Source organism: Bubalus kerabau, chromosome 3, assembly GCF_029407905.1.
Source record: "Bubalus kerabau isolate K-KA32 ecotype Philippines breed swamp buffalo chromosome 3, PCC_UOA_SB_1v2, whole genome shotgun sequence".
Taxonomy (NCBI): Eukaryota; Metazoa; Chordata; class Mammalia; order Artiodactyla; family Bovidae; genus Bubalus; species Bubalus kerabau.
Genome location: NC_073626.1, coordinates 38,861,967 through 38,880,135, shown reverse-complemented (window position 1 = coordinate 38,880,135; position 18,169 = coordinate 38,861,967). Strand labels below are relative to the sequence as shown.

Below are 18,169 nucleotides of genomic sequence, written 5' to 3'. Positions count from 1 at the left end.
AGACGGCTCGGCCCAGCGGAGCGCGGGAGGCCTGGGTTCTCCTGGCTCTGCCATTGCAGTGGGGGGTGGGGGGTGGTGGGTGGTGGGGGGCGTACCTCAGCTTCCTCTCCTGTCAAAAGGGGGGAATCATACTCATGGTTCTGTGTGCCTTACAAGCGTGTTGAGGGCACCACATGGAATAATGTTCATGAAGAAAACATAACTGGTAACCTGCTCTAAACATCATAATGAAAGCACCCCAGCTGGACTTCCCTGGTGGTTCGGTGGCTGAGACTCCATGCTGCTCCCAATGCAGGGGGCCCGGGTTCGATCCCTGGTCAGGGAACTAAGATCGTGCATGTAAGCAACTAAGATTCCGCGTGCCACAACGAAAATGGACCATCCCGCGTGCTGCAACGAAGACCTGGTGCAGCCAAATAAAGTAAATACATAAAAATAAATAGTTAAAAAAAAAAAACCAAGAGTGCCCCAGTCTTTGACCCAGTTTCCTGCACCAGCCAGGCCTGGTGTCAGCGGGAAGATGCCATCCTGCCATAGACCTTGGATGTCTGCCTTTTCTCTTTGGAGCGGGCTGGAGGGTCACATCACTAATGTGTGAAACAAAAGCTGAGTAAATGGAACTTTAAAATATTGCTTATTTGTAGACTTTTGGATGGGACAAATGATGGTTGAATTTTATGAATTTGTTCCTGGGGGTGGGGGTGTCTCCTAGCTCCAAGAACAATGCTCCCTCCACTTATGTCCTGGACATTATTCCGTCAACTTCCTCAAAGAATTTTCTCTTGCATTTTGGTCCTCTTTCCCACATCATAAATCCCCCTCCATTTTTTCTCCCCTTCCTGGGCTGTTCCTTTCAGTGTATAAACAAATCTGCGTGACCCCCACGTGTCCCTTGCAGGCGGCAGTAAGTCCAAGCCATCCAGACCTTCCCAGGAAGGTACTTCCCTGAGAACCACTGGCTCCTGGTCCTTAGTGGCCTGCACGACACTCTGGGGCCGGAGTGAGCTTTCCAGACCACTGGTCAGATGACATCACGCTATGGTTTCAATTCTTCCCGGAGTTCCCACCACGCACTCCTGGAGCAGAAGCCAAGCCCAGGAGGCCTGTGGGATCCTGCCCTCCTCCCTGGCTTGGTCCCCTGTCGCAGCCGTGCTAGTCTCTGTCCCACTCTGTGACCATGCTCAGTCCTTCCCCTCTGGGCTAGCCCTTGCTGCTCCTCCCAGAGTGAGTGGAACCCTGGCCCCCAGAACCACAGGGCTGCGTCATCCTCACTCTTAGGCCTCAGTTTTGAGTCTCCCCCTTCCCGCCTCCCAGATAAAAGCATCTCTCTGGGGATCTCTATGCATCACGTATTCCAGCTACTTCGGAGCTCTCGTTGGCACCGAGGATGATCTTATGTCTCTCGGATGTGTTCACAGCCTCTCTCCTTCCTTCCAGCCCGTCGAGGGCTTCAGTCTTGTTCACTGATATGGCCCCAGCACTGGTACTATGCCCGGCATACAGAAGATGTCTAATAAACACAGTGCTCATTTACCGACTGGCTGTCTGATATTGTTCTGTGTCTGATACGTATCATTAGAGTATTTGGGGGATGAGTGGGGGGTGGGGGAGGAGGGGCATGGCTTGGAGAGTACTCAATCTGAATCCAAATTTTTCTAACCCTAACCCTAACCCTAACCCGTCTGGTGCCTTGTGGCCGTGTGAAAGCGACGCTAAGCCAGACGAGTAGCCTTTGGATTACTGAGATGAGGCCAAGACTAAAAGGAGGGCTGGGGTCAGGGGCCCCGGATGGAGGCTGGTCCCACGGGTCTCCAGGGAGAGGAAAGAAGTCCTGTCCACGCAGGAGGGCAGGGGCCACGAGGAAGCGGGGGAGGCCAGTGATGGAGGCCAGGCTGGGCCTTCTCTTTCTCTTCCAGCTCCTGACACACTGCATATTTCTTCTCTGACTGTTCCCCTGTCCTCAGGCCTGGGCCTTCAAGTGGTGTTCACACCTACAACTCGCTGGCAAGAACCAGGCTACAACAGGAGAGTAAGATTTCGAGCTGGGGGTTGAACGAGTTCCCAGCCGTCGGTCATCCCTTCCTGTTTGGAGCGGGCAGACGGAGGGGAGCTGGCTCTGGGGACAGGCGACCAGACATCATCCTAAAGAGCTGGGGACGGAGGGACACTTTGCCAAGAGGGGCAGGCAGGGGCCCCTGGGCCGGCCACCCCCTTGGCCTGTCTTGGTGTGTCCGAGGCTGCCTTCTGGGGCTGTCTCCAGGAGGAGGCAGCGGTGGCAATGCAGGAGGTGACTGCAAGGCCCTGCCCGAGGCTTTGGGAACCTGTGGAAGCTTCCTATTTCCTCAGCTCCCTGTTGTTCCAGCTTTCCCCACACCGCCCCTCCCCCCGACAACCTAGGGCCTGACCATGACCTGGGCCCTGGAGGAGCTGCTGGGGAAGGGGCTCTTACCTGTCCTCTGCAGGATGTTATGTCTGGCCTTGATGAAGGCCAGGATGTCGGAGTCCGTCTGGCTGTCCCCTGTGAGAGGGACGGACGACAGTGGCCTCTCTGGGATGCTGGGGACAATGACACACCACACTTTACCATGCTTGACCTTTGGTTCTGGGATTCACCTTTCCAGGGCACTTTTCCTTGCTCATGGCTGGATCCACTCTCACCCCCGCTTCTCTGCAGCTCCTGCAGCAAGCCGCCTGCACCCACGCGAGGCACGTGGCACCTGGTATTTTGGCTCAAACCCTTCGTGGCTTCTCATCAGCCTTGGGATGAAATTTGGACTCGTCCCTGTGTGATCTAGGCTGCTCACTGCATTCCAGCCACCCCGTTTCTCTGATAGACCAGGCTCCTCCCGGCCTCTGGCCCTTCGCTTTGCCATCTCCTCCTTCTGGGCTGCTCCGTCCCCAGACCTTCACACGGCTGCACGAGCTTTCAGCACCTCCTCCATCCCCTCACCCCCACCTCTCTGCCCCACCTCTAACTGACACAAACCAAGCCCATTCTAGGGTTGGCCTGCCTTCCTCAGCCCCTGGCTTAGGTGTTGTATCCTCTAGGACATGACCCCACTGCACCCCCCACCCCCACCCCCACAGGAGGTGAGTGCAAGGCCCTGCCCGAGGCTTTGGGAACCTGCAGAAGCTTCCTGCTTCCTCAGCTCCCTGTTGTTTCAGTCCCCCCCCTGGCCTCCCTGCCTTGGGCCTGACCATGACGTCGGCCCTGGAGGAGCCGCTTAGCTAGCCCTTAGCTAGTTGCTCCTGAGACAGAGATAACTCTTTCCCCTTCTCTCCTTAAAAAGAGAACCATACACTATTTAGCCCAGCAAGTTGCCACATTCAGAATACTACATTTCCCAGCCTTCTTTGCAGCTATGTGTGGTCAGGTGACCAGATTGTGGCCAATGAGATTTGGAAGAAGTGAGATTTCTTTTCCCCTTTAAAAAGGGAGAGATGCAAGGCTCCTCTCCCTTCTCATTTTCCATGCAACCCCTAGACGTAAAATCCTCCTTGAGAAATTCAAACGAGGTGCTCTCCTGGCTCTGGCAAGCATTAGTCCTCGCACCCATCACTCCACAGGGCATGGACAGTATCCACTCCCTTAGAAGGTGGGGAGGATTGTATGTAACCGAGGGTTGCTTATCACCTCTTGCAATATTTGGCATTCTGACTGCAGCTCAGCGAGAAGAGCTAGAGCAGGGCTGGGGCAGGGAGGCGGGGGCAGCTCTGCAGTTGTGCCTTCCGTCCAGAGTGGGGGTGTAGGGGTGGAGTGGGGGGTGGTGGTGGGTGGAATTCACCCTTGGGCAGCCTGTGGAGAAGAGCAGGGCCTGCCGGGTGGAGCAGGGCCTGCCGGGTGAAGCAGGGCTCGCGGGTAGTCTAGTCAGAGGGCACTGGAGACACGCACTGGGGGTAGGGGCCGCATCGGCTTTGCTCAGCCTGAGGCCAGGCCTATCAACTCCATCCCTTCCCACCTGGGACTCTGCGTGGGGCTGGTGGGCTACATGGAACTGCCCCTGGCCTGGCTCCTGTTCCTTTAGTGGCCCCAGGTACATCAATTTACAACGACACATGGGCTTCCTGGCTGGTGCTAGTGCTAAAGAAGCCGCCTGCCAGGGCAGGAGACATAAGAGACGCAGGTTCAATCCCCGGGTGGGGAAGATTCCCCGGAGGAGGGCACGGCAATCCACTCCGTTATTCTTGCCTGGAGAACCCCATGGACAGAGCAGCCGGGCAGGCTACAGTCCATGGGGTCACTAAGAGTCGGACACGACTGAAGCGACTTAGCACAGATGCACGTGAAGCAACTCAGGCTCCCCAGGTGGCGCTAGTGGTAAAGAACCCGTCCGCCAGTGCAGGAGACATAGAGATGTGGGTTTGATCCCTGGGTTGGCAAGATCCCTCGGAGGAGGGCATGGCAACCCACACCAGTATTCTTGCATGGAGAATCCCATGGACGGAGGAGCCTGGTGGGCTACAGTCCATGGAGTCACAAAGAGTCAGACACGACTGAAGTGACTTAGCATGCACGCACGCATGTGGAGCAACTCTGCCTGCACGGGGCCCCAGTGACTCTGGGGACACTTCCTCAGCTCTGGGAGTTGGCATCTGTGAGAGATTCCAGGGAATTCCTGGGGTGCCAAGGTGGAGGCCTGCTCTGGGCTCTGTCTGTGAAGCCACTGTGAAGCACTGCACAGTGCTGGGGCTGAGAGAAGCTGACTGGCGGCTTCAGCCCGCTGCACCCATGGCAGGGCTATCGCGGGAGTCAGAGGGGGAAGAAGACCACAGACCTGTCCTCCATGGGGGCACCAGGGCTGCTCTGCTCCTGGCTGTGCAGGAGGGGGCCAGGCGAGGGCAGGATCTTCCTGGCGTACACATCGCTGTAAAGACAGATCAACAGGAGACAAATGTGTGGAAGGAGGTTTGCAGAGGAGAAATCTAGAGTTTATAGTTAGGAGCTGTATGGATTGATTGAGAGTTTGTGCCTCCCAAAAACTCATATGTGGGAATCGATTCCCCAGCGTGATGGTATCTGGAGGTGGGGCCCTTGTAAGGTAACTTGTTTGGATGAGATCATGAGTGTGGAGTCCCCAGCATAGGACTGGTGGCCTTATAAGAAGAGGAAGAGAAAGAAATCAGAGCTGTCCCTCTGCTGTGTGAGGACTCAGAGGAGACAGCCATCTGCAACCCAGAAGGAGGTTCTCACCAGGAGCTGATCCCTCTGGACCTTCGCCTGGGACTTCCCAGCCTTCAGAACTGTGAGAAGTAAACAAATTCCTGTTGTCTAAGCTGCTTAGTCTATGGTTTTGCTTATGGCGGCCCAACCTGACCATGGCAGAAGCCAAGACTCTGTTATGGATGATGCTCAGTCTGTTCAAGCTGCTATAATAGAACGCCATGAACGGGATGGCTTCAACTACAGGAATTTATTTCTCGCTGTTCTGGAGGCTGGAGTTCTGAGGTCAAGGGGTCTGCAAGGTCAGGTCAAGGCTGCCAAATTCTTGTGTCCTCACATGGTAGAGAGAGTGAGCTCTCTGGCCTCTTTTTTATCAGGGCACAAATCCTATTCCTGAGGGCCCCGCCCTCATGACCTAAAGACTCATCTCCAAATACTATCACTTTGGAGGTCAGATGTCAACATACGAGTTTTTGGAGGACACATACAGTTTATAACATTCTGCCCCTGACCCCACTCCCCCCAATTTATGTCCTTCTCATGTAAAATACATTCGTTTCACTCCACCAGCCCCCGGCTTGTGCCAGTATCAACGCTAAATCTCATCCACTGAGGTATCATCTCAATCAGATGTGGGTGAGACTCAAAGAAGGATTCATCCTAAGGCAAAAATCCCTTGTTGGCTGTGAACCTGTGAGGCCTGACAAGGTATGTGCTTCCAAAATGCAATGATGGGACAAAGCATAAGATAGACATTTCCATCCATTTTACCTTTTTCATTCCAAAAGGGAGAAATAGGAGAGAGGAAGGGAGTGAAGGTCCCAAGCAAACCCAAAGCCTACAATGCAACTTCATGGGATCTTAAGGTTTGAAAGGTCTGGACCCTCTTTGGCTTGATGCTCTACCCCCCAGACCCACTAGGGGTGAAGGTCCTGTCTTCTGGACCCATGGGTGGAGGTCCTTCATGGTTTTGCTGAGCAGCCCCACCTCCACATCTTTGGGCAGAGGCTGTCTGGCTTGTTGAAAGCAAGGCTATGCCCCCTCGCCCCCCGACACCTTTTGAAACAGATGAGGCAGTTGTGATGATCTGTGAATTGCCTCTGTGGTCATTCTTGCCTTGACCTAAAGGCTACTGCCCGTTCACATCGGATTAGCTCTATAGTCCCGTCCTGTGAGATCTGAGAGGTCTACCAGCCTTCCTTTCTTCCTCTCATCTCCTCCCCTTCAGTTCAGTCTCACAGTTTTCCCTCTAGGAAGGCTGATAAAGCCCGCGATCCACACCCACGCTAGTCTCCCAGTGTTCTCTTCTGAAACATTTCCTTGATTTTTGCAATATGAATAGGCTGAGAAGTTTCCAAATCTTTACATTCGAGTTCCTTTTTGCTTAATAATTCTCAAATCATTTCTCTCTTCTTGAATTTTGATCTCAGCAGTCAGGAAGGGCCAGGGCCTCTCCTGCAACTCTTTGCTTAGAAATCTCCTCAGCTAAACATCTGGTTTTGTCACTTGCAAATTATTCCTTCTACAAAAGGCCAGAACGTGAGCGTAGTTCAGTCAAGTTCTTTGCCACTTTAGAACAAGATCACTTTTTATTCAGTGTCCAGTAGCATGCTCCTCGTTTCTGAGACCTCACCATGGTCTTTACCATCCATATTTCTAAGAACATGTCCAGAAGATGGACATGTTCTCCTCAGCTCTCCTCAGCTCTCCTCTTTCCTGTCTTTCTTTCTTTCTTCCTTCCTATTTTTTTTTTTTTTTCTGTGGCTGCACTCCATCTTCATTTGGGTGCTCGGGCTTAGTTGCCCCACAGCATGGGGAATCTTAGTTCCCAGACCAGGGATTGAACCCACATCCCCTGCATTGGAAGGCAGATTCTTAACCACTGGACCACTAGCAAAGTTCCTCCTCTTTCCTTTCTGATCCCTCGCCGGAACTGCCTTTAAAAGTCCATTCATGATGATCTTAGTGTCTTACAGCACGAGCTTCCAAACTCTTCTAAGCTTCTACTCATGACTCGCTTCCAAAGCTGCTGCTACATTTCTAGGTATTGGTTATGGTAACACCCTATGTCTTGTACTAATTTCTGACTGCGTCAGTTTGGGCTGCTATAGCCAAGTACCGTAGACCGAATGGCTCATAAACAGTGGAAATTCATCATTTCTCTTGGCTTTGGGGCTGCGCGTCCGAGGTCAGGTGCTGGCATGGTTGTGTTCTGGTGAGGGCCTTCTTCTGGGTTTCAGACTGATGACTTCTTCTTGTGCTCTCACGAGGTAGAAAGAGAGAGAGCTAGTTCTCTGAACCTTTTTCAAGATTTTTTTTTTTTGATGTGGACCAATTTAAAAGTCTTTATTAGTTACAATAGTGTTTCTGCTTTATGTTTGGGTTTCTGGGCTGCAAGGCATTTGGGATCCTAGCTCCCTGACGAGGGGTCGAACCCACGCAGCCTGTGTTGGAAGGCCAAGTCCTAAGCTCCGGACCAGCAGGAAGTCCCTGGACTCCCCTTACGAGGAATAATCCCGTTTTTGAGGGCCTCACCCTCATGACCAAATTACCTCCCAAAGGCCCCATCTCTTAATACCATCTCACTGGGGATTAGCGTTCAATATGAATTTGGTGGGGGCACGAACATTCAGTCTATAATAGATGTTTACACGTTAATTCTCATTGTCAGAGCATTGCATGTACCGGCTGTGGAAGCCGAACAAAGACAACAGTGAACACAGCTGCCACTTGCAGACGCTGGCCTCACACAGGTCCTGGGAGGGCGCTCGGCAAACATCACCCCACGTAATCCTCTTGATAGCCTCCTCATCCCCATTATATCGTTGAGAAAAGCTGAGGCTTAGGAAGGCTAAAGAGATTCTAAAAGTTCCCCAGCTGGTAAGTGGCAATATCTGGATTTAATCACAACTCCGTGAAGCTTCAGAACTTGAGCTTTATTTTTATTTTTGGCTGTGCTGGGCCTTTGTTGCTGTGTGTGGGCTTTCTCCAGTTGGGGTGAGCGGGGGCTCCTCTCCAGTTGTGGTACGCAGGCTTCTCATCGCAGTGGCTTCTTTGCTATGGAGCACTCGGCTCTAGGCAGGAGGGCTCGGTCAGTAGTCGTGGTTCCCAGGCTCTAGACTACGGGCTCCGTAGTTGCGGCACACGGGCTTAGTTGCCCCGTAGCACATGGGATCTTCCCAGACCAGGGATCGAACCAGTGTCTTCTGCTTGGCAGGTGGAGTCCCAACCACTTGCTTTATTAACCAGACTCAACTCTGGCATTCTAAGGATACACATGAGACACACAGCTTGTTCCTGGCTGCATGGATGACCCTGGGTGGCCCTGGTTGACCGGCTCTGTGCTCTCTGAATCAGGAGTCAGAGCCAGCAGCTCCGCAGATGCAGCTTTGCACGTTTAATGGATGCGGGCTCCTTGCCTTGCTCCCCAGTTGGGAGACAGTGGAAACCAGTAGCACCCCAAGGAGGTGAAGAGATAAGCCGTCCGGAATGGCAGTGATGTGAGAGATCCCCTCCCTTGCTTTATGACGTCCTGCCTAGACCAGAGTCAGAGCAGAAGGAGGCCTGCAGAGTCACCTGGCCAGAGCTCTCCTTTTCCCAGTGGGGACTCTCGGGACAAATAGCAGTAGGGTTAGAGACAGGGCCTCTGGCTTTGCCCAGCCCGTGTCATCAGCCACAGGCTCTCCATGGGCCCGACAAGCTGCTGTTCCATCCGTGAGCACTGCTTCTTCCCCAGCTCCAGCCTTCTGCCTTCTCCCGTCTCAGCCAGAGGCAGGGTCTCTTACCCTGAGCCTGCCTCTACTGGCTCAGGACTGTGGGTCCTACAAACAGGAAAGGAAACAGAGCCTAGGGTTTTTTTTCACCCCCAGCATCTCAGAGACTCTGCACTGAGTCTAAGAGAGCAGGGCATCTGTGCTGTTTGGCCAGGGCTGCTGCAGGACCAGTGGTGGCCGCAAGGTGGCAGGCTCTGCACGCCTTTCTTTGGAGAACAGAAGCTGGCTTCCAGAGCTCCTTCTGAACAGTGTCTGGGGGTACAGCCTCAATACAGGAGGGAGAAAGGGCTTTCCATCCTGCAGGTGCTGCAATGACACCACGCCGAGGTCAGTTTGGAGACTGTAGCAAGCCTTGCAAGATCCAGCCATTGGCACGCAAATGGCTCAGGAACTCAACGGTTTCCCAGATGAGATGCTGGAGAAATGCTCACAGGTGCCAGCTGCTGAGAGTTGGGGGTGGGCAGAAGAGAGTGGAGCTGGAGCTGGCAGGGCAGAGGGCATGACCACACCAGGGCAGAGGGAGCATGTAGTACCCTCTGTGCGGACCCAACCGCCCAGCCCGTTACCTCCAGCAGCTCATGCAGGAGGATGGTGCAGTATGGAGGCCGTAGCTCCAGGACAGGGGTGGGGGGCTGTGGGGTGGGGGGGGGATGGGGGTGGTTGGAGGGGAAGGACTCCTCCAGTCCGGAGGCTTCAGGAGCGTCCCAGGATGCCACAGCCTCTGAACCCTCAGGGCCATACCGCAGTGACCTTTGTCCTCTCTCCTGACCTTCCAGCCTTTGACAGTGAATTCATTTCTCACACAGACGTGCCTTCTTGGAGAGACAGCACGCCAGCCATCAGAACTGATTATCTCTTTATTCATATGGATTAATTAGTATTATTAATAATGATTAGGCCTCCTGGGTTGCCCATAAGCGTGCAGTGAATTTAGTGTGATTGGCCCACAGGCCCTAAACATCCCTGGGGAAGGGATGAAGTCAGGTCTCTGTCAGAGTCTGAGAAGCAGAGGACCAGCCCCTGGGCTGCGGAGGGTCCATCGGGAGGAGCGGCCTCTCTGGGGCTCAGGGGAGACCAGCAGCTGGACTCCCACTCTCCCGCTCCGGCAGCTTTCAACACTGAAAGCTGGGACATTCATCTGTTCATGGAAGGATAGTGACAGAGGGATCTGGGCGCAGCTTGCAGATAAGACAAGGGCATCCCAAAGGGGGATGCTGGCTTGCCCGAGGGCCCGTAGCTCAGGAGAGCACCCTGGGTGAAAGTGTAAACTGAGGGGACTCCTTGCAGGTAACCCATGGTGAGCCGATGGGCAGCTTCGAGATCCAAGGTTCTGAACCTCAAGGTTTAGGATCTGTGGTAAGCATACCCAGGGATCACTTTAATTTGGGATGGGTGTGTGCATACTCAGTCGCTTCAGTAGTGTCTGACTCCTTGCGACCCCATGGACTGTACTCTGCCAGGCTCCTCTGTCCATGGGATTCTCCAGGCAAGAATACTGGAGTGGGTTGCCATGCCCTCCTCCAGGGGATCTTCCCCACCCAGGGATCGAACCTCTGTCTCTTACCTCTCCTGCACTGGCAGCTGGGTTCTTTACCACTTGTGCCACCTGGGAAGCCCTAAACTTGGGATACCCAGGGAATATCCTGGAAGGCCAAGGCCAGACGGGCCATTCTTCTCAGAGAAGGCAGAGGCCGGGGGAGGGTTCTAACAGTGTTTCCCAAGCAGATCCTAAGAGGTCTGCCCAGTGGCCGGGTCTTAGACCCAGTCCAGGGTGGGCACTCTCTTAGAGGAGCTGGCAGTGGATGGACACATGGACAAGCAACAGAGAGTTGCCTGGGTGGAGAGGGAGGAGGGGGAGAAGCATTGGGAGGAAGACGAGAAAAGGGAGAAAAAGAATGTAGGATGGGGGAGGTTAGGGAAAGCGAGAAAGGGAGGGAAGGAAGGGGAAGAAGGGGGGGAAGAAGGGAGGGTAGCAGTGAGCAGGAGGGAGGAGGCGGGGGGAGCGGGAAGGACAAAGTGCTGCTCAACATGGAGCCTGGAGTAGGGCTGAAACTGTAGCTCTTTCCATTGCTTTTTGTTTGTTTTTTGTTTTTGGCCACACCTCTTGTTAATCTCAGAATTCAGAGCATCACAGCAATGAATGATGTTGCCGTTTCTCCACATCCTCACCGGCATTTGGTGGCATCTGTTTCATACATTTTATTCTAGCCATTCCCATAGGTGTGCAGTGATATCTGGTTGTTGCTTTAATTGTAATTGGCAATGATCTGTGATGCATCCTGTCGTACACTTATTTGCCGTCTGTATATCTTCTTTGGTGAGTGGCTGTTCAGATCTTTTGCTGACATTTATGTGTATATATATATATATATATATATATATATATATACACACACACACATATATCAGAGAAGGCAAGGGCACCCCACTCCAGCACTCTTGCCTGGAAAATCCCATGGACGGAGGAGCCTGGTAGGCTGCAGTCCATGGGGTCTCAAAGAGTCGGACACGACTGAGCGACTTCCCTTTCACTTTTCACTTTCATGCATTGGAGAAGGAAATGGCAGCCCACTTCAGTGTTCTTGCCTGGAGAATCCCAGGGACGGGGGAGCCTGGTGGGCTGCCATCTATGGGGTCGCACAAAGTCGGACACGACTGAAGCGACTTAGCAGTAGCAGCAGCATACACATATATATATTTCAAACATTTTCTCCCAGTCTGTAATTTATCTTTTCATTCTCTTAACAGTGTCTTTCATACAGCAGCATTTTTTCATATTTATAAGGTCAAACTTCTCAATTTTTTTTTTCTATTGTGGGATCTAAACTGCCTTTTAAAACATCAGGGTAGCCAAGGAGGACACACCCTGCCAGCTATTAGCCTGGGGCCTAAGAACTCACATCGGCCCATGTTTCCTAAAGCTGGAATACAAGCCGAAGTGCTGGCCCTGAGGACCAGCTTAGGGGGTGTGAAGAAGTCCAGGGGAAAATGTCAGCGAGGTGGTGGACGGCTCATTGGTTGGCTGCTTTGTTTTAAGAACAGGTTTAAATTTTTTAAAAATTTGAAAATTTTTTGGCCACACCACTCAGCATGTGGTATCTTAGTTCCCTAAACATGGGGTATTGAACCCATACCCCCTGACGTAGAGAAGCCTGGTGTCTGAACCACTGGACCACCAGGGAAGGCCCAAGTGTAGGTTTAGATTTAAAGAGAAGTTGCAAAGCTAGTACAGAGAGTTCCCACGTACCCCACTTCCCGTTTCCCTTATTATATAATCTCACATTCAAGAGAGGCACGTTTGCTGCAATGCTGATACACTGTTATTAACTATAGTCCTCTTGTTATTTGGATTTTCTGAATTTTTCTTATCCAGTCCCATCCAGGACAGCACACTCCATTTGACCATCATATCTCCTCGGGCTCCTCTTGTCTGTGATGGTTTCTCAGAATTTTCTTGCCTTTGATGCCCTTGGGCAGGCATTTTGTTGAATGCCCCCCAACTGGGATTTGTCTGACCTTTTCCTCATGATTCAATGGGCATTACGGGTTTTTGAAAAGAAGACCAGGAGGCAAAGGGCCGTTCTCATCACAGCATCATGTAGAGGACACTGTCGGACAACCCCATTCCTACCCCCTTTAAAAAGCTCTATTTCACATTCCAGCACAAGAGCTCGGTTCCTGTCAAGGATCAGGCCCTGGTGGCGGAGGTCGAGGCCCCGCTCCCGCTGGCCTGGCCACGACGCTAGCCGGCCTGTCTGAGGGATGGAGGCTGCACGAGGCAGGTGTCATTGGCTCCACCAGCTGCCCTGCGCCCCCTCCTGAGCCTGGGCAAGGGCACAGTCATCTGCCAGAGCTCCCTGGGTCCAGGCAGGCCGACTCCCCGCTGCCTTCCACCAACACCCCCCCCACCCCAGGTCACCCCTCCTTCTCCCCTCTGCCAGTCGTTCCTTCCTACCCCGGGGCGGGACCGTGCCCACAGTCTGGCTAAGTTGTTCTTCTTGTCGCTGTGGCAGCCGGTCCCCTGGCTGTCAGAGCCAGAGGGACAGGGCTGGGGGTGGGGAGGTTCTCCCACAAGTCTTAGTGACAGCCACCGGCTTGAGCATCTTCAACTAATTTAACAGTACAGGTCACTCATTTTCCTGGATCACGCAGCCTACAGAGAGACTTTTAGAGCATCAAGACTGGGTTGGGCGAGAGAGGTAGGGCACCCCAACCTGTTGCAGGGTTCTCCCCTTACCTTTTGTTAGAGAGAGGCTGGGACCTTTCGTGCTGGGCTTCTGACATCTGGGGAAAGGGCTTCATGTGATTCGATGGAGTCACTGCTAGGGAGTTTACCTGCTGGTCCGGGAGAAAGTTTCACAGTGTAAGTGTGAATCCAATGACGTGGGAAACTGTCTTTGATGTATTGCTATAAACGTTGGAATATACAACATGTATGGGGAAAAAAATAGATCTAGATGTAGCCATGGACCATGCTGATGGGCGTGGAAACATTCTCTCTGGATAGCAGGCTAAGGGGTGATGTTTGAGTCATTCTGTGTGCTTTTCTCTGTTTTCTGAGTTCTCCAAATTGAGTCTGCATTACTTTTTTTAAAAATACAATTAAAAAAATTATTTATTTATTTTTGGCTGTGCTGGATCTTCTTTACTGCCAGGGCTTTTTCTCTAGCTGCGGCGTACAGGCTTCTCACTGCGGTGGCTTCTCTTGTTGCGTACCACAGGCTCTATCTAGGGCACGAGGGCTTCAAGAGCTGTGGCTTCTGGGCTCTGGAGCACAGAGCCTGTATTACTTTCTGAAGTTAAGAAAAGATGTGTCCACAATGTGATCTGACAGTGCTCCAGAAGTCCTTTCGGCTTTGCCTTCCCTCGTCCCAAAGAGATGCTGGAAGAGTCAGGCTGACGCGCTCAGCGCTGTATGTGGGGGCAGCCGGGCCAGGGTCCCAGAGACCTTGTACGTCTCCACACAGGTCTCCGGAGCAGCAATTAAACCTCAGCTGACCCGAGTCCTAGCAGAACACCGCCCCCCGTCCCGCCCCCCCCCCCCAGCCCCGCCCCGATTCTCCCAGAACAGGAGGGCGTGGGAGGCTGTGAGCGGCTGCTGCCAGGCCACTCCCCCCGTGCCTCGCCGTCTCCCTCGGAGACCGTCAAGGGGCAGCTTCTCATCACCTGCCGCCTCCTGATGAGGCTTATGGCTTTCCGCCCGCCCCACTCAGGCCTCCTCCTCAGGCTATGAAGTGGTGTCGTGGCCGCATGGAGCTGACTCCCCAGCTACACGTGACCTATTGCCCCTGCTGTGGTCACCTGGTCCCTTCTGCTTCTGGGACATCCTGCAGGGTGGAAGGCCCACGCGGCGACACCTTGGCTACCCTGGCTTTCACTGTCCACGCGAGTAATAAACGATCTGAAGCCAGCAGCCTCGACGGGACTCTTCCTGGCTCACACAGAATGACCTACACAACTGTCCTGCGGCCAGATGCCCGTGGGCACCAGCAGGGCTAACGGCCTCACCCACTGATGACCTCACGAGGGAGGCTTCCTAACTGGAGAACAGACAGAACCCAAGGGGTGCTGTGAGTGTGACCGGGAACCAGGGACATCTTTATCCTTCCTAACTTCCACCTGAAATTTAACATTTCTTTCAGTGATTAAATGTCGACAACAAACCACAGGAGTATGGGAGGCACCAGTGACTCTGTAACCAGTAGAGATTACACTTATTTTCAGATCACATTACAGTTGGTGCAGCAATCTTGAAATATCTGTGTTCTACTTTGAAATTTTGGTAAGTATGGAGCACTCCCCCAGATCTTATTAATTTGTGCATTTGTAAAACACTATACATATTATTATACCATAACTTTGCTGCTAAAATATTGCGATAACTGTACTTCCGTCTCATTGGTTTTATTTGTCATTGTGTGTATTTAATTTTATCCAAATAGGCTTCAGCATTGTCTGGTCACAGGTGGCAGTAACATACGGGTTATGGCTTGGTTGTGTCTTTGGGAAAATATCTTCCGTGCCTCTCAGCTTCCTCATCCTTAAAATGAAGTGAGCAGCCTGTGAGATGGCCTCGAAGGGTTCTGCCAGCCCCACGAGAGGCAGGATTATGTGTCTGTCGCCTCCTTTGTTGCACACACCTGAGGGGAGGTCACGGGAGGGCGGTGGGAACTGGGGGTTTGTACTAGCGTTTCTTACCAGGTTATTCTAGCCTTTATGATATCATAGAGTACTTCTAGGAATTTGTCTAGGAAATATGCAAAAACGTTTCTTCAAATACATTTCCAGGGAACCAGTCCCCAAACAACCTAAACATTAAACAATAGGAGACTAAATATATTAAAACAGATCCATATGCTTGAACAGCGAGGGCCTTGGAATGGTGTCATGGAATAATAACATGGAAGAGGTGGCAGGCTGGACAACGAGGGAAAAACAAAGGCATTTGTAATACTCAGAGACTAATATGGGCACTTCCCTGGTGGTCCAGTGGTTAAGAATCCGCCTTGCAGTGCAGGGGACACGGGTTCGATCCCTGGCCGGACAACTAAGAACCCACGTGCCGTGGAGAAACTAAACCCACGCGCTACAGCTGCTGAACCTGTGCAGCACAACTAGAGAGTCTGTGCGCAGCAACCAAGACCCCTCGGGTTGCAATTACGACCTGGCACAGCCAAATAAATAAATTCATATTTAAAAAGAAGGAAGATTTCTTTCTTAAAAAAAGACTAATATGATTCTATTTTTATAAAAGCATGTGGATGTATATGCGTAAAAGTATAAAATAATATAATCCAACATGTTATATCGATTATCCTTAAGTGGTGGGATTATGTAATCTTACCTTGCGTCTATGTTTATAACATATATAAAAATATATATATATATATAACTGTAATAAAGAACAATCAAGTGTTGTCACTCCATCACAGGAAGCAACGGTGGCAAATCCCTCGGCTTTTGGGGAGCTGTGCACACTCCACCTCCACCTTTCCCTGGGAACAGTGAGGCACCGGACCACTCACGTTCCTTATTACTACTGAACACTCACTTCAGGAGGCAGGGGCTGAGAGTGCGTTCGGTGTGGGTCAAGGCCCCCCATTCTTTTCCCTCTGCACCCACCCCGCCAGGGGAGGGCTGCATGTCCCGCCCCTCCCTGGCTGCCTGCCAGTCCCCAGGCCGCAAGAGGAGGGTGGACTCCGGGTCAGCGAGCGGCACAGCGGCCAGTACCTGCAGGCTGGTTGCCTCCTTGGCCCACCAGGCTTCAAACTCTTTCTGCAGTTTCACCTTGGCTTTGTCCATGAGCAGCTGCAAATGCTCTATCTCCACCTTCAGGGCCTTCAGGCGTGCGAACATCGTTTTGTATCTACAGTGGAATCAGAGAAGAGGGAGGGAGGGAAGGTTCGAGAGACCAGGGTGAGCCTCAGAAGCCCGGCAAAATGGCCGTGGTGCCCGAGGCCAGAGCACTGTGCTGGTGTGTGAGCCCAGAGCTGGGCATTTCTGTCCAGCAGGGCATGGGCTCTCCTAGAAGGCTGGCTATCATTACTGGGCACTGAGGGGCAGGCGTTGCTCTAGCCACTTGCTGTCTACAGACTCATTCAATCCTCTTCACCACCCTAGGAGGAAGGTGCTATTATAACCATCTCCCCCTCACGGGTCTGGAACCTGAAACATGGAGAGGTTAAGGAACTTGGCCCTTAACACAGAGCTAATAAACACAGGGGTCAGGGTTTGAACCCAGGCCATCTGGGGATGAGGGCAGGGTGACATGTGACCCACTTGGGGTACATTCCTAGCCAGCTCAGGGGTGGGTGGCTTGGGTGGCAATGACATCATTGCCCGCTGCGAGCAAGGAAAGTTTCTCGTTTGGTTTCCCGCAAGCAAATTTTTCCAGGGCAGAGGAGATAGCCAACCTCTCTGCTGAATGCCTAAATGAAGAAATGAACCGAGATGCTTGTATCAGTAAGGACCACAGGACTGTTTATGCTTGAGGCTCCTCGCTCAGCAGGTTAAATCATTCTGGGGCCCTCAGTGGCTGCAGGAGGGTCTGATGTTCTCCGTCACCCTGCAGGTACCGAGCCTCAGAAGAGCAGCGAGGTGGAGGCCCTCCATGGTCATACTCCGGGGCTCCCCTAGAGGGCAGCAGCAGATAAGACTAGCTGCTTCTGGGGCTGCAGCCCGGGCCCCAGGCTGCAGAGGCTGCAGAGGGTGCAGATGGTGACCAGCTCTCCCTGCCCGAGTCAGGGATCCTGGCTCTGGGGCCTGGCTGGGCCTTCCATTTCCACTCCAGCCTCACCCTGCCACGGCTGGCTTCCTGCACCTCACGACTGCCTGCTTAACGGTGGCGCCTCCTCCAGCTAATTTAGGACCCACTTCTCAGAGGAGCTGCAGGCCTGGGTTGGTGGGGTGGGGGGTGGTGGCCCCCTGCCCTGCCCCACAGCTCCAGGTGGTCCCAAGGGTCCTCTAGGGGAAGGGGTTGTGGTGGGGGTGGGGGGCAGGGATCAGGGTGTATGCGGCGAAAGGAAAGGGCACCTTCTCTTCTCTTCCTCCAGCTGTGATCGCAGCTTCTCTTCCAGCTGGTCTGGCACCGAGGGCACGGGGATGTTTTCTGAGATACCTGGAGAAGGGAGATGCTGATAGCTCACTCCAGCGAGGAAGAAAGGGAAAGTGTGATGTTTAGAGCAGATGACAGAGTCATCGTGCCTCCCAATGTGAGAGGAGACCCTGTGAGTCCCCGTAGGGTTTCTGGATGGAAGCTTGCTTCACTCGCCTCCTCTGGGTGGCAGCCTCTGCTCGGCTGAAAGGCCCCCGAGGAGGCTTCTGTGATCATGCTTTGGACGTAAACCCACAGTCCAAAGCCTGTCACAGGAAGGCAATTCTTCCTTATGTCACTATCAGTCCTTTCCCCATGGGGTTCCCTCATTCCCTCTTGAGTCATCAGCGAAGATGCAAAAGAGCATTCCCCCCTCTTTTGATACAGAGCCCTTTGTAAACCACGAAGGCATCACTAAAACGGCTCACATCTAACTTTGCACCACCTAAGGTGCTGAATTCTCCAGCCTCAAACCACGTGCCCCACTTTTGACTTCCCCTAAAGCACTGCTTCTAAGCCTGATTAACCCAACGCGTACCTGGGCCGAGAACCACGCTCATATGCCCTGTCCTGTGGGCAGCGTGACAGGACCCCTCGCAAGTCCTAGGTGAGGGCTGCGACCCAGACATGCCAGCCGCTGCT

General features: G+C 52.9%; 1 protein-coding gene across 1 annotated transcript in view; it reads right to left on the bottom strand.

Annotated features, from left to right (window-relative positions):
- Positions 1–1,960: 1,960 nt before the first annotated feature.
- KIF6 (kinesin family member 6) overlaps positions 1,961–18,169 on the bottom strand; it is a 417,441-nt gene continuing 401,232 nt past the window's right edge. The window contains 8 exon segments of the mRNA XM_055574416.1: positions 1,961–2,082; positions 2,450–2,556; positions 4,776–4,865; positions 8,347–8,367; positions 10,473–10,500; positions 13,143–13,269; positions 16,165–16,300; positions 17,467–17,551. Coding sequence (XP_055430391.1) covers positions 1,961–2,082; positions 2,450–2,556; positions 4,776–4,865; positions 8,347–8,367; positions 10,473–10,500; positions 13,143–13,269; positions 16,165–16,300; positions 17,467–17,551 — 716 coding nt within the window.